The following is a 16,538-nucleotide window of genomic DNA, read 5'->3' on the forward strand; positions in this document are numbered from 1 at the left end:
TTCTCCAGGGGTGCTGAAACCCCACTTAGCTCCAGGCCCTGCTCCCACTCCACCCCCTTCCCCCAAGGCCCCGTCCTCACCCTGCCTCTTCTTGCCCCTGCTTCGCCCTTGCCCCTCCTTTTTCTGCCCCCAGCGCCTCCTGCACACCCTGGGACAGCTGATTGTGGTGGGCAGGAGGTGCTTGGGGGAGGAAAGCTGGCTCGATTTTTTTTTTTCTGTGGGTGCTCCAGCCCTGATGCACCCATGGAATTGTCAGCCAGAGCCCCACCATGCACAGAGCTGACAGCTCGCAACCTCCTTATAATAACCTCATGATCCCCAGGTAATAACCTCACCACACCCAGTTTGAGAACTTCTGCTCTAATCCCATCAGTCCCATTCTGGCTTGGAGATTTTATGATTCCCGTTTCTTTGCCCTGTTTCTTGGTTTTTGTTTATCCACCTTGTTTATATGCTAAATTTACCTCTGAATACATTGATTTTCCAACGGTAGAGATGGACCTGAATCAGAACTCTAGATTTGAATAACCCTGACCTGCTTCCTTTGCTACTTGGCTTTTCACTCCTAAGAGAAATCAAAAGATATAAAATAAGCACTTTCCTTACTATTCTTATGACATTTTCTCTGCTTAATTTTTTTTTTTTTTATTCAGTGCATGGACCCTTGGAGAGATGGACATGCCCAGATTATCCAGTTCCTGGATATTCACATTTTAAATTATCCAACATTTGTTTCTGTCCCCCCAAATCCACATTTTGTATTGAAAGAGAAAATTGTTTATCCCAAACCCCAAGAGTCTGAAGGTCAAAGAAGAACAGGTTCCTGCAGGTTGGAGTCTAAATTAGAGAAACACAGTGAACAATAGCAGACTGTGGAAAAAGGACAAAGGATGTAGTAATAAAAGATCATGAACTAAATTCCATCCCAGCTGTAACTCCATTGGGCCAAATTAAGGAGAAATGTGTAAGCAGAGAAATTTGAACTCCCTGACACTAATTTACCAAGTGTAAGGGAGTCTAAAGCATTATGTACACTGGGGATTTGCACTAGCTGCAGCCACTGATGACCACAAAACAGCACAGCGGCACTGGTGACAGTTTATGTCAACCTAACTATGTAAGTGTCTACACTAAAATTTTGCTCCCACTGATGTAACTGCCTCACTATGCCAACTTAATAACTTCACCTCCAGGAGAGGCATAGAGTCAGTGTTGATGTAGTTAGGTCAGTGCAGTGTCATGTAGACGCTGTGTTGTTTATGTTGACTGTTACTGGCTTTCAGAAGCTGTCTCACAATGCCCCACACTGACACTACAATCAGTACAAGCGCTCCTGGTGAGGAGGCACACCGCTGACACAAGGTTCATAGTGTGGACATGCAGAAATGATTTAATTACTGCAGTGGGTATATGCCAAAGTAACTTAGGTCGACATAATTTTGTAGTGTAGACATACCCATAACTATGCCAGAACCCCCCCGCCCCCAGTATAGATGCAGCTACACCAACAGAAAAGTGCTTCTGTGGGCATAGCTAATGTCACTTGGGGAGACAGTGTTAAGCTACACCAACAGAAAAGTGCTTCTGTGGGCATAGCTAATGTCACTTGGGGAGACAGTGTTACTATGCTGACAAAGACCTTCTATTGACGTAAACTGTTTGCACTATGAGGCTCTTCCATTATAGTTATATCAGCAACACATTTGTCGTGTAGGGCATGTCTACGCTATGGGAACTATAGCAATACAGCTGCAGTGCTGCCGCTGCAGTGCCTATAGTGTAGATGCTTCCTACAGCAACAGAACAGGTTTTTCCAACCACCTCCCCAAGCAGTTGTAGTGAAGCTGATGGAAAAATTCTTCCATCAACCTAGCTGCATCTACACCAAGGGTTAGGTGTGAATTTTTCATATCCTTGAGAGAGAGAGCTGGGTTGATCTAAAGTTTAATTGTAGACCAGGATATAGACAAGGCCTAAATTACAGTAACGTTAGGCCTGGTCTGTACTAAAAATTAGATCTACCTAGTTATATTGCTCAGGGCTGGGAAGAATATATTCTGTCAATCTACCTACCACCTCTCGGAGATGTGGATTAACTATATCAACAGACAAACCCCTTCCATCAATGTACGAAGCGTCTACTATGGCACTTACAGTGACACAGCTGTAGCGCCGTAGGTGTGCCAGCTGTAGTGTAGACATACCTTTAGATTCCTTCTTGCCTCACTTAGGCCTTCTGTGCACTAGAAAACTGCACCATTTTTCCAGTAGGTTTAGCTGACCCTTCACTAACTATGGTTTGTCCTTGTCTACACTTGCCACTAAACTGTAATATAGCTTTGGTTCAATTAAACTGAATACTGCAACAGTGATGTTTCCTAGTGTGCGTAGGGCCACAGACTCACTGCTGAATTTAGCCCATCAATTTCAGTGGCACCACACCAGAAATTTAATTTGGTCTCACTTTGGTGTAAAATATCAGGGGCACTGGAAGTCACATGGAAAATGTGGAGAAAAGTGCAAGGAATTTTGCTCATTTGGTTTTGCGAGTCTCTAAAAATTTAAAGAAATGTTTCCATTTTTACAGAACATTTAACACCTCTTACTCCCGGGAACCAATTTTTCTTGAGACTCGCATTATGATCTCCTTTATTCCTAATTTATTGTGTACCTATTTTTTCAATTGTGCAAATGTAAACTAAATTACCATATGCAATAGGCTTGGACTTCCCCTGCTTGTGTTTGTTTGTTCCACTTTTTATGAGAGAAATATCCCTTCTTTACCTTTAGCCTCCTTTGTGATAACTGATCAGACAGAACTGCGGAAAATCAAATGCATGGAGAAGACGGGAATCAGCATAACAAGAGAGCTCATGTGGTGGTGGGGAGTGAGGCTAGCAACAGTCCAACAGTTACTGGAACTTCTCCAAGCACTGCAGCTCTACCGAGCAGCACAAGTGATTCTGGACTGTGAGTAGATGATCCCTCTCCCTGAGAGGAACTTATTGTATTTTATGTTAGGCAACGTAAACCCTAGCAAAATAAACCCTCTTTTTAGTTAAGAAAACCTCTCACTGGAAACCTCATTCTAAAATTCCAACTTCATTAATTTTCCACCCTCACAAATAATATTAAGCAATAACATAGGAAGTGCCATACCAGAGCAGATCATTGGTTCCTCTAGTTCAATATCCTGTTTCTAACAGTGATCAGTATGAGATGGCTCAGAGGAAGATGCAAGAACCTTGATGTAGAAAGCAACCTGCCCAGATAGGTTGGCTAATGCTCTGAAGCACAAGAATTTATGTCTCTAGCACAGAGGTGGGCAAACAACGGTCCGCGGGACCATCTGGCCCATACTCTGAGCTCCTGGCTGGGGAGGCTAGGCCCCGGCCCTTCCCTTGCCGTCCCCCCTCCATGGCAGCTTCAGCGCGCCATGCCGCCAGCACTCTGGCCCACCATCCCTGCTGGGCAGTGTGGCAGCATGGCTGGCTCCAGCATGGTAAGGGAGCATGGGGTCCCAGGGGGCAGTCAGGGGACAGGAAGCAGGGGGCAGTTGAATGGGGCGAAGGTTCGGGGGGGTGGCAATCAAGGGATAGGGAATGGGGGCAGGGGTTAGATAGGCATGGGAGTACCAGGGGCCTGTCAGAGGATGGAGGTGTGGATAGGGGTTGGGGCAGACAGGGAACTGGGAGCAGGGGGATTGGCTAGGGGGTGGGGTCCCTGGGGGGGCAATTAGGGGCAGTTATGGGTCCCTGGGGGGCAGTTAGGGGCAGTCAGGGGACAAGGATTTGGGGGGGTTGGATGGGTCGGGGATTCTGAGAGGGGCAACCAGGGGGCGGGACGTGGAAGGGGGCAGATAAGTGGCAGGGGACAGGCTGTTTGGGGAGGCACAGACTTCCCTACCTGGCCCTCCATACAGTTTTGCAACCCCAGTGAAGCCCTCGGTCCAAAAAGTTTGCCCACCCCTGGTCTAGCACATCTGAGAGAATTAAAAAAAAATGTAATGGTGTTTGTTCTAATTCTAGTAAACTGTGGGCCTTGGTGAAATCATGTATCATTCAGTTCTAGTGGCTAATGATACGTAGTGTAGAAGAATGTTGCCGTTGGTCAGTTCTAAATCCACTGCCTTTAATTTTCATTGCATACCCTTGCTTTTGTATTATTAGTAAGCATAGGCACTGACTCCGTGGGTGCTCCAGGGCTGGAACACCCACAGAAAAATTAGCAGGTGCTTAGAACCCACTGGCAGCCAAACTCCCCTTCCACACACCCCCACTCCCTTCTGTTGGTGGCCCTGCCAATCAACTCCTCCTCCTACCTCCCAGCACCTCCTGCAGATCAGTTGTTCTACCGGTGTGCAGGAGGCACTGGGAGGGTGGGGGAGGAGTGTGAACGTGATGCACTTGGGGGAGGGGTGGAAAGAGGCCGAGAAGGGATGGGAATGGGCCTTGGGAAATGAGTGGAGTGGGTACGGGAAGAGGTGGGGTGGAGGCTTGGGGAAAGGGGTGGATTGGGGGTGGGGCCTGGGGCTGAGCCCCCCCAGGGGAAATTAGAAACTGGCGCCTTTGTGAGTAAGCACTAATAGGAATTTCTGATATATCTTTTCTATTCCATTCAGTATTTTGTCTACCTCTATTACAGTGTGTCTCCTCTTAGCACCTTCTCTCAACTAAATAGTCCTAGTCTTTTCTGTGTCTCCGTATGAAGGTTTTCCCAGGTCTCTAATAATTATCACCCTCTGTGAACAGCCTCTGTTTCTGCTATATCACTTTAGATATAGGGTGCCTAGAATTTGAACAAAGCATTGACTTATAAAAAGGCATTATGAAATAATCCAATTCCTTTCAATACCTTATGTACCCAAGTTGTGTTTTTTGGTTTTTTTTTTTCTTTTGACTACACATTGAGACCTTTACAGATAGATATTAACCAGCTCATATCCATAGCGTCCATGTAAGGAACTATCCTTGTTTTAGAGATGGGGAAACCGAGGCACAGGGAAGTTAAGTGACTTGCCCCAAATTGTACAGGGAGAAACTGAGCCAGAACAGGCTCCCAACTTCTAATCCTGTCTAGATCCAGTGGGCCATGTTGCCTCTCAAAGCATTTTGGTGCCCTGGTCAGAGGTGAATGTCTAGTCTTAGTGTCAGCAGGATTTATTCTTATCTGTCCAAGGAAGAACAGACCCTATAAATTAGAGATGGACTGAACCAAAACTCAGATCCAAACATCACTCAAGTAAATTGCAGGAATACTCAGCAACAGGCAGAAGGCACTCAGCATTTAGCAGGACGGGCTTGAGATGATGAACTTGTCTCTTGCTGTTTCTTGATGCTAGTCAGAATGGTAACAAGATAACACTTGACTGATGGACGGCATCAAGGCTTTAACATTATACACTGGATGTCAGTTTATTTATGGCACATCAGAGGAATGTTGATCCTGTCCTTGGCAAATAATGGTGATACTTAGCACATCCATAGTGCTTCACAAACATTGACTACACCCTAGTGAATCAGTTATGTAAGTTCCTCAGATAAACTGCTGGGGTTTCAGGTACTTGGAGTCTGAGTTAATACTGTCGTAGACAAAAATAATAGCTGTCTTGAGGAGACTGAAACATACATGTTGAACAGCCCACTGAAAATGCAATTTTACTCTTAAAAGTGACTAAGGGCCAAAAATCTCACCTTCCTTAATCAAGCAAAATTACCATTGGTTTCAGAGGGAGTTCTGCTCAATTAACATCATTTGGCGAATGCAAAAATGGCACCTTCTTACTTAACAGATATACCCCCGGTGTGAATTCAGGATCACATCTACTCTCTGTAGGAGAAAGAAATCTTACTTCTATCTACCCTGTAGAACCAACGGAGCTATGGGAAAATGAGCTGGTATCTATTCTGACCTGCACATCAGTAACACAGTTGTTAACTCAGGGCTTGTCTACATCACAAAGTTGCAGCGCTGGTGAGGGGGTTACAGCGCTGCAACTTAGGAGGTGTACACATCTGCAGGGCACCACCAGCGCTGCAACTCCCTGTTTGCAGCGCTGGCCGTACTCCCGTTTTGTCTCGGGTGTAGAGGATCCAGCGCTGGTGATCCAGCGCTGGTAACCAAGTATAGACACTTACCAGCGCTTTTCTTGACCTCCGTGGAATAAGCAGGTATCCCAGCATACCTGAGGAAGCCTCTGGTAATCAAGCTGGTCTCCTTCCCCGGCTTGCTCTCGCGTTCCCCGAACCCCGAGCAAGCAGGTCTCCTTCCCTGAGGTTTGCTGGGTGGTTCCGGGAACGCGAGAGCAAACCGCGGCGAAGCTGGTCTCCTTCCCCGGTTTGCTCTCGCATTCCCCGAACAAGCAGGTCTCCTTCCCTACGGTTTGCAGGGTGGTTCGGGGAACGCGAGAGCAAACCGCGGCGAAGCTGGTCTCCTTTCCCGGTTTGCTCTCGCGTTCCCCGAACCCCCGAGCAAGCAGGTCTCCTTCCCTGCGGTTTGCTGGGTGGTTCGGGGAACGCGAGAGCAAACCGGGAAAGGAGACCAGCTTCGCCGCGGTTTGCTCTCGCGTTCCCCGAACATGCAGGTCTCCTTCCCTGCGGTTTGCAGGGTGGTTCGGGGAACGCGAGAGCAAACCGCGGCGAAGCTGGTCTCCTTTCCCGGTTTGCTCTCGCGTTCCCCGAACCCCCGAGCAAGCAGGTCTCCTTCCCTGCGGTTTGCAGGGTGGTTCGGGGAACGCGAGAGCAAACCGCGGCGAAGCTGGTCTCCTTTCCCGGTTTGCTCTCGCGTTCCCCGAACCCCCCTTGAAGCCGCCCAACAGCGCTGCAGTGTGGCCACATCTAACACCACTTGCAGCGCTGGTTGCTGTAAGTGTGGCCACTCTGCAGCGCTGGCCCTATACAGCTGTACTAATACAGCTGTAACAACCAGCGCTGCAAAATTGTAGATGTAGACATACCCTCAGGTTCTAAACGAAGGCTTTGCTTACACTAGCACTTTTGTCGGTTAGGGGTCTGAAAACATCCCACTCCTGACTGACATAAGTTTCACTGACAAAAACGCCAGTGTGGACCGTGCTATGTCTGCAGGAGAACTCTCTTCTACAGGCATAGAATGGCTACATTGGAGACTTTACAGGGGTGTAACTGCAGCGGTTCACCTGTGCAGCTGTAAGGTCTATAGTGTAGACATAGCCTAAGTTGGCAGGTCTAGCTGTTATATAAGTAAAGAAGAATTTTTTTCTAAATGAAGCAAATTTAGTTTGGAAGTCACTGAGACAATAAATGTGGAATCCCACAGTCACACTTTAAACTCTAATTAGAAGCAGCCATTAAAACACTATACTCCACCCCCTCCCTACAAAGGAATCCTGGATCCACCTTTGTTCTTGTGCTTGCTCAGTGCAGGGCGTTTGTGGCATTTCTGAGTAATCCTATTATGTATACCATTCTGTAATGATTTCATGGAGAAAATCAGCTGCATTCTTTCCTTTGGAGAAAGCAGTTTGGAACTGGACACACAAACCTCTCCACACTTTCTTTAATTACATGCAAGGAACAGCAATTTGCAACCTGATTTTTATCTTTTCCAGGAAGAGTCTGTTACTCAGCTAGGTGTTATGTCTTTTCTGTGGCAGGGGAATTTAATCTTTACCAGGCTTTCAAAAGTGGCATTCAAAGATTTTAAGGAAATGGATTTTATTAACACCTGAGATGATGTCGTCACTTTTGCCCCAGGGTAGAGTTATCTGGCAACCTCCAGCAAAGTCTTCAGTAAACAGCTGGATGACCTCAGTGTGACTCCTCCTCACTCAGCGCAGGAGGAACTCCTTTATTTAATATTATTGCATTGTAGTTTAGACTACAAGGCTCAAAGACTGAAAACCAGCTACAGTAATCTTCAGAGCAACTACACAGCAAACCCAGATGCTGCATGGTAGATTTCTCTTGTTAGTTAAAACTGCTCTTGTATTTGAAAATGGAAGGGATCCTGGGTGAAATCTTGAGATTCTGTTTTCACTCAAAAACAACTCAGACCTTACTCAGGCAAAACTTCCACTAGTCAAGGAAAGCTTTGTCTCAGCAAGGACCAAATAAAATTCCTGTTGATGACTACACAAGATATAAGGTAATGGAGAAACAGCCCTCCGTATGGCAGTTGTCTCCAGCAGCTGATTCCTGAAGTATGCAGAAAACATAATAATCTCAGCTACATAGTGACACCAACCACATTCTTTCTGGATAATGATCGTTCTTCTTGTATGTATGCATGTTACACCATTTTCTGTAACATGCAGCAGAATCCTAAGCATCTAGCTCCCTTATTAAGTACAGCTCCATCCTATCTGACCTCAGTCTCTTCTGATGTGAGTTACTTTCCTCATCACACCCTGCTTCTGTGATCCTCTATGTTTGGGTATGTCTACACTATGGGATTATTCTGATTTTACAGAAACCATTTTTTGGAAACAGATTGTATAAAATGGAGTGCACACGGCCACACTAAGCACATTAATTTGGCGGTGTGTGTCCATGTATCAAGGCTAGTGTCGATCTCCAGAGCGTTGCACTCTGGGTAGTTATCCCATAGCTGTCCCATAGTTCCCGCAGTCTCCCCTGCCCGTTGGAATTCTGGGTTGAGATCCCAGTGCATGATGGGACAAAAACAGTGTCATGGGTGATTCTGGGTAAATGTCATCATTCAATCCTCCCTCCACGAAAGCAACGGTAGACAATCATTTCATGCCCTTCTCCCTGGATTGCCTGGGCAGACAGCATAGCACGGCAACCATGGAGCCCGTTCAGCCTTTTTTCACTGTTACCGTATGTCTACTGGATGTTTTTAACAGGCGCGGTACTGCAGTGCTACACAGCAGCATCCCCTTGCCTTTGCAAGTTAGCAAAGACGGTTACCAGCCATACCGTACTGTCTGCTGCCTTGCAAGTTGACAATGACAGTTACCGGTCACACTGTACTGTCTGCTGCTGTCATGGGTGCTCCTGGCCAGCCTCGGTGAGGTCAGCTGGTGACACATGGACAAAAATGGGAATGACTCCCCAGGTCATTTCCTTCTTTAAGTTTTGTCTAAAGCGAGAGTCAGTCCTGCCTAGAATATCAGGCAAGCCTACTAAAGAACCAGAGAAGTAAACAACCGCTCTGGGTCAGAGCCCCAGACATCTTGTAGAAATGACGAGCTGCATGCCATTCTAGGGGGTGCCCCTGCAACAACGCCACCCGTTGCTTCCCTCCTCCCCCACCCCTCCTGGGCTACCGTGGCAGTTATCCCCCCCATTTGTGTGATGAAGTAATAAAGAATGCATAAATTTGAAACAACACTGACTTTATTGCCTCTGCAAGCAGAGATCAAGGTGAGGAGGGGAGGGCAGCCTCCAGCTGCTATGATATTCCAGGCAGGACTGAATCTCCATTAGACAAAGCTTAAAGGAGAGAATGACCTGGGAGTCATTCCCATTTTTGCCCAGGCGCCCTTGGCCAACCTCACCGAGGCCAGCCAGGAGCACTCACGGGACGACAATGATGGATATCAGTCATACGGTATCGTCTGCCGTCCGCAAGGCAAGGAAAGGGAAGGGGATGCTGCTGTGTAGCGCTGCAGCACTGTGTCTGCCAGCAGCATCCAGTAGACATATGGTGACATTGAAAAAAGGTGAGAGAACATTTTTTCCCTTTGCTTTCATGGGGTGGAACAACATATACCCTGAACCACCCGCAACAATGTTTTTGACCCTTCAGGCTTTGGGATCTCAGCCAAGAATTCAAATGGCTTTTGGAGAGTGCGGGAACTGTGGGATAGCTACAGTCATCAGTCGCTCCTCCCTCCGTGAGCGTCCATTTCATTCTTTGGCTTTCTGGTACGTTTGTCTCAGCTTCTTAAGTTTCACGCAGCACTGTGTCAAGTCCCTGTTGTGGCCTCTGTCCACCATAGCCTTGGAGATTTTTTTTCAAATGTTTTGGCATTTCGTCTATTGGAACAGAGTTCTGATAGAACAGGTTCATCTCCCCATACAGAGATCAGATTCAGTATCTCACGTATGGTCCATGCTGGAGCTCTTTTTTTGATTCTGGGACTGTATTGTCACCTGCGCTGATCAGCGCTTCACGCTGGGCAAACAGGAAATGAAATTCAGAAGTTCGCAGGGCTTTTCCTGTCTACCTGGCCAGTGCATCCGAGTCCAGATTGCTGTCCAGAGCGGTCACAATGGTGCACTGTGGGATAGCTCCCGGAGGCCAATACCGCTGAATTGCGGCCACACTAACCCTAATCCGAAATGGCAATACCGATTTCAGAGCTACTCTCCTCGTCGGGGAGGAGTACAGATATCGATATTAAGAGCCCTTTATATTGAAATAAAGGGCTTCGTTGTGTGGACGGGTGCAGCGTTAATTCGGTTTAACGCTGCTAAATTTGAAATAAACTCGTAGTGTAGACCAGGCCTTTGTGCTTGCTGGAAGATTTTGGGGTAAAGGGGACTGTTCTGCACTCAGCAAACACCAGCAAGTCCAGGGGTTTTCCCTGTTAAAAATAGTATCTAAACAACTTCCTTCCAAGTGAGCTGGGAGTAAAATCTGCCTGTAAGCTCTGCTGTAACACTTGGCTAATAGAATGAATTTGTCCAATGCACCCATTCTCATGGAAATCAAGAGGAATCTTTCCATTGAGTTTCATGGGAGCTGGATCAGGCCTTAGAGGAAAGCAAAGCTTGAACTGTTTGAGTGAGATTAAAGGAGCACAGTGAACTAGGAGTGGCATGTGGGAGGGGTGTAGCTGATGGGGTTCATAAAAGCCAGGAAAGTTAGACAGTAGAGTACTTTAGAGCATGGCTAAACTTGCAGATGTAGAGTGCTTTGAGTTAAACCAGCCTTCGTAGAGCGCAGTAGGGAAAGCGCTGCAGTCTGTCCACACTGACAGCTTCAAGCGCACTGGCATCACCACATTTGCAGCACTTGCAGTGGCATTGGGAGTGGTGCATTATGGGCAGCTATCCACTGATGAGCAGCCAAAACCTTAACAACCGGTTCCCTCCTCACCCCACAAGGGGGTTATGGTCTGCCCCCCGGGACTCCTGCCTCATCCAACGCCCCCCCATGTTCCTTGACGCCCCCTCCCCCGAGACCTCTGCCCCATCCACCCTCCTTCCTTGTCCCGACTGCCCCCTCGCCGCTCCATCTAACCCCTCCTGTCATTCCTGATGGCCCCCCAGGACCTCTGCCCCATCCAACCACTCCTTCTCCTTGTCCCCTGACTGCCCCTGGAACCCCTGCCCCTGACTGTCTCCTACTGCCCCATCCAACCCCCCCTCCTTCCTGACTGCTCCCCCTAGACCCTTGCCCCCATTCAACCTCCCTGTTCCCCGCCCTCTGACCGCCCTGGCCCCTATCCACCGTCCCACCCCCGAACACCTGCCCGAACTCCCCTGCCCTATCCAACACTCCACCCACTCCCTGCCCCCTTACTGCGCTGCCTGGAGGTGGCTGGCGGTGCTACAGCCGCGCCGCTTGGCTGGAGCCAGGCCACGCCACCGCCGCACAGCGCCTGGAGCACCAGGTCAGGCCAAGCTTGTAGTCCCCCCGCTTCCCACAAATTGGCTATTTGCGCAGGAAGCCTGGGAGGGCTGAGAAGCAAGTGGTGGCTTCGTGCTCAGGCCCACGGAGGCAGAGGCGGAATGGAGGTGAGCTGGGGTGGGAAGCGGTTCCCCTGTGCCCCGCCCCCCAATCCTCTGGGTTACCTGCTGCAGCGTGGGCAGCCCCCCCCCCCATCCCAGCTCACCTCCGCTCCGTCTCCGCCTCCCTGAGAGTGAAGCTGCCACACCGCTTCTCTGCCCTCCCAGGCTTCTGTGCAAACAGCTGATTCACGAGAAGTGGAGGGGAGAGGAAGAAGCTGGGCAGAGCCTTCAGGGAAGGAGGAGGAGTGGAAGTGAGCTGGGGTCGGGGCGGGGAGCTGAGGCACCCACGATGCCACTTCTGGATAATGTACTCAGGGGGAGCGGCCGCTGGCTACGCTCCTGGGTCACTACAACTTACTGGTTGTTAAATTTAGAAACCTCTTTAGAACCAGTTGTCCCGCGTGGGACAACTGGTTCTAAAAGGGCATCTAAATTTAACAACCAGTTTCTGCGAACCGGCTCCAGCTCACCACTGCAACTATTCCAGCATACAAGTGACTGCAACATGCTTTTAAAATGGGAGGGATGGGGTGGAATGTGACAGGGAACGTGTTGTGTATGTGGAGGGAGAGAGAGTGGGTTTTTGGGGGGCTGAGAGCATGTCAGCAGGCTGTCTTGCAAGTTCAGACAGCAGCAGACCTCTCTCTCTCACACACACAGCATTCCCAGTAATGGCTTGCATGCCGGCTGTCAGAAATGGAGCTTTGAAAGGGCATTTCTGCATTCCTACAGGAGTTCAAAACAATGACAAGAGTGGCCACTTGACTTAAGGGGACTATGGGATGTTTCCGGAGGCTGATCAGAGCACAGTAATGCAACATCTCGTTCACACTGACGCCCGGGCGTTGTAGCCAAGTCACAGCAAACATTATTCCTCTTGCCAAGATGGAATACCAGCAGCGCTGTTGCCATGGAGTCAGAGCGCTCTACCTGCCTTGCCAGTGTGGACCAGGAGTGAGCTAGTGCGCCCGGGGCTCCTTTATTGCTCTGTAACTTGCAAGTGTAGCCGAGCCCTTAAAAAGAACAGTTGCTAAAGCAGTAATTAAATACATTGCCTTCCTGCCCTAGAGTTGAGTTGGGGCTAATACCCGAGTCTGAATTCAGGTGGATAGAATTCATGCCTAGCTTGAGAGCCAAATTTCACAAAAGATAATAGGTCAGCCCAAAATCCAAGGTGTGAGGAGACATACATTTGGGGGGAGGCGGCAAACTTGGAATCCAGAATTACACCTCATGGCTCAGGATCATCGCTGTTCTGCCATAATCACCAAAGAAAATGGTGTAATACAGAGGGGCAACCTATGACCTGGGTGCCAAAGACAGCACGCGAGCTAATTTTCAGTGGCATTCACACTGCCCGGGTCCTGGCCACCAGGCCGGGGGCTCTGCATTTTCATTTAATTTTAAATGAAGCTTTTTAAACATTTTTAAAACCTTATTTACTTTACATACAACAATAGCTTAGTTATACTATAGACTTATAGAAAGAGACCTTCTAAAACATTAAAATGTATTACTGGCACGCAAAACCTTAAATTAGAGTGAATAAATGAAGACTCGGCACTTCTGAAAGATTGCCGACCCCTGATGTAATGAATGATGGTCTTGTGGTTAAGGCACTGGAGTAGAAGTCCACAGATCTGCATTCAGTCTGCGATCAGCTATACTACAGCTATACTACTGATTTCCTGTAGGAGCTTGGGCAAATTGCTGCTCCATATCTGAAAAACAGGGATGATAATAATGAGTGGCTTTGTGGGGTGTGTAGTAAGACTACATTTATTAATGTTCTATCTAAGGTACTTATATGATCTCCATCACCGTAATATCTGAGTGGCTTATAATTGTTAATGTATCAGGTTTCAGAGTGGTAGCTGTGTTACCAGCTTAGATCTGATAGGCTGCCACCAATCAGGACTTAGAGTAGAGCGGCTGATAGACTCTGGTCTCCCCCAAAAACCTTCCCTGGGGGTCCCAAGACCCAAATTCCTTGAGTCTCACAACAAAGGGAAATAAACCATTCCCTTCCCCCTCCCTTCTTCCTCCCAGCTCCTTCCCGCCCTGGGAACACTGGGAGATCGCCTGATATCAATTCCTTGAAACACAACACAGAGAGATCAAGTTTCTCTCTCCCCCTCACCCAGAGGCAATACAAATTTACCTTTCCCTCCTTGCTTCCCACCAGTTCCCTGGTATATACAGACTCAATTTCTTTGAGCCTTAATTAGGAGAGAAAAATCAACAGGTCTTAAAAGCAAAACTTTTAATAAAAAAGTAAAAGGTTTATCTCTGCTCTTTAGATGGTAAAAAGTTACAGGGTCTTTTAGCTTATAAACAATAGAAAGAAACTTTCTCCAGCAGAAACACAATTTAAGCTACTTCCAGCAAGTACACATATGCAAATAAGAAAACAAATTAAAAGACTATAACCGCCTTTTTCTTACTCACAATTCTGAATAGATATGAGACTGTAGCAGGGAGATTGGCAGAAACCTGGTTGCACCTCTAATCCCGTCCAGGACCCAGAAAGAACAAAGCCAAACCCCAAACCCACAAACAAAGGGTTCCCTCCACGAGATTTGAAAGTATCTTGTCTCCTGATTGGTCCTCTGGTCAGGTGTTTGCAGGTCACCGTTTGTTAACCCTTTATAGGTGAAAGAGACATTAACCCTTAGCTGTCTGTTTATGACAAGTCTGTATCAGCAAAAACAAGGAGGAGTCCTTGTGGCAACTTAGAGACTAACAATGGGCATATGCTTTTGTGGGCTAAAATCCACTTCATCAGATGCATGGAGTAAAAAGTACAGTAAGCAGTATAAATATTACAGCACATGAAAAGATGGGAGTTGCCGTACCAAGTGGGGGGTCAGTGCTAACGAGGCCAATTCAGTTAAGGTGGAAGTGGCCTATTCTCAACAGTTGACAAGAAGGTGTGAGTATCAGCAGAGGGAAAATTACTTTTTATAGTGACCCATCCACTCTCAGTCTTTATTCAGGTCTAATTTGGTGGTGTCCAGTTTGCAAATTAATTCCAGTTCTTCAGTTTCTCGTTGAAGTCTGTTTTTGAAGTTTTTTGTTGAAGAATTGCCTCTTTTAAGTCTGTTATTCAGTGTCTAGGGAGATTAAAGTGCTCTCCTACTGGTTTTTGAATGTTACAATTCTTGATGTCTGATTTGTGTCCATTTATTCTTTTGCATAGAGACTGTCTGGTTTGGCCAGTATACGTGGCAGAGAGGCATTGCTGGCATATATCATATTGTAGTTATCGTCGCAACACCCCTGTGACATACAGATTATTATCTCCATTTAACAGATGGGGAACTGAGTCATGGAGAGACATAGGATATGTCTATAGACCAAAATAACCCTGTGGCAGCAAGTCTCAGAGCCCAGGTCTACAGACGAGGACTCATGTTATAAACAGCTATGCTGACATGCCAGCTTGGGAAGGGAGTGAGTTTCAGAGCCCAAGAATCTATGTGGGTACTTTTAGCAGCACAGCACAAACCCTAGTACGTAGACCCTGTGTCTGAGACTTGCTGTGCTGGGGGTGGCTTTTTTATTTGCTGTATGTGGATATACCTTAAGTGGTTTGCCCAAAGTAACACAGAAAGTCTGTGGCCATGGAGGGAACTGAACCCGAGTCTCCCGAAGCCTACATATGTGCCGTAGCCACTTGACCATCATGCCAGTCTCATCCTTCCTTTTTGAGCAGTTTTCATATATACAGTGATGTGGGGCTACTAAGCAGATAAAGCCTTATTTTAGCAATTAAGTATGGATACATTTTTTTGAAGTGACTAAGGGTATGTCTACACAGCCAATGTTAAAGAGCTGCCATGGCAGCGCTTTAGCATGACTATGTAGTCGCGGGTCCAGTGCCGAGAGAGACGCATCTCCCAGCACTGTAGCACTATCTACGCTACCACTTTACAGGGCTGACACTTGCATAGTTCAGGGGTGTGTTTTTTCATACCCCTGAGTGAAGAAAGTTTCAGTGCTGTAAGTAGCAGTGTAGACAAGGCCTAAGTCTCATTTTCAAAAGTTATAAAACATAATAAATAAGAGGAACCATATTCTTCTGCGTTGCTTAATAGCTAGAAACTGATCATTTTAGTGCTAGTTTTAAAAACACTGAACTAGTTTGTCCTGTGATCTCTTGGCTCTACTGTAATTGGTTATGTCCAAGACTCAGGTTCCATTTCCAGCTGCAGCTTCTTATTCCCTACCAGGATCAGCAGAGGTTAAAAATGCTGTAAAAGCAGTTGCTCTGGCCGTGGAATTTCTGCAAGTCTCCAAGCCAGTGCACTCAAAGTAATTTGGCTCCTGAACCACTGAGGTCTATCTAATCCTCACAGCAAAGTGACCAAGTATTATTTTATCAGCTACAATTGGTAAATAACATATTAACTAATCAGGATGCTTTTACTAACTTAGATCAGTTAATAATTAAATCACATAGTGTTTTAATATCATGTGCTACAAAGAGCCGCAGAAGACACATGAAGTAGCCACTTGTGGCTCGTGAGTCTCACTGCTCTAGTCAATGAAGGAGTGGAACTGATGGCCTTTGAATGGAAACTGGTTTAGATTTTGACAGGATGATGGGGGGGGAAGAAGGAGAGAGGGAGGGGATCTGAGAGAAGAAGGGGGTTAATGCTGAAAAAAATATGATGGGAAAGGGAGAATTCAGAAGAGGGGTGAGAGGACAAATCCCCAGAATAATCTGTGGCTTTGTCAATATTTAACGGTCAGTTTTTAAATGATATTGTGGCGTGATCAATATTCATTTTTGACCAATGTCCATTATATTATATTATATATATAATATATATAATTATATATTATAATTCAAAT

The 16,538-nt window shown here is 47.0% G+C and overlaps 1 protein-coding gene across 1 annotated transcript in view; it reads left to right on the forward strand.

Annotated features, from left to right (window-relative positions):
* Positions 1-16,538, forward strand: part of IRAK2 (interleukin 1 receptor associated kinase 2) — a 37,428-nt gene that overhangs the window by 1,084 nt on the left and 19,806 nt on the right. The window contains exon 2 of the mRNA XM_050960616.1: positions 2,791-2,970. Coding sequence (XP_050816573.1) covers positions 2,791-2,970 — 180 coding nt within the window. The remainder of the gene's footprint in view (positions 1-2,790; positions 2,971-16,538) is intronic.

Source organism: Gopherus flavomarginatus, chromosome 6, assembly GCF_025201925.1.
Source record: "Gopherus flavomarginatus isolate rGopFla2 chromosome 6, rGopFla2.mat.asm, whole genome shotgun sequence".
NCBI classification, from domain to species: Eukaryota; Metazoa; Chordata; order Testudines; family Testudinidae; genus Gopherus; species Gopherus flavomarginatus.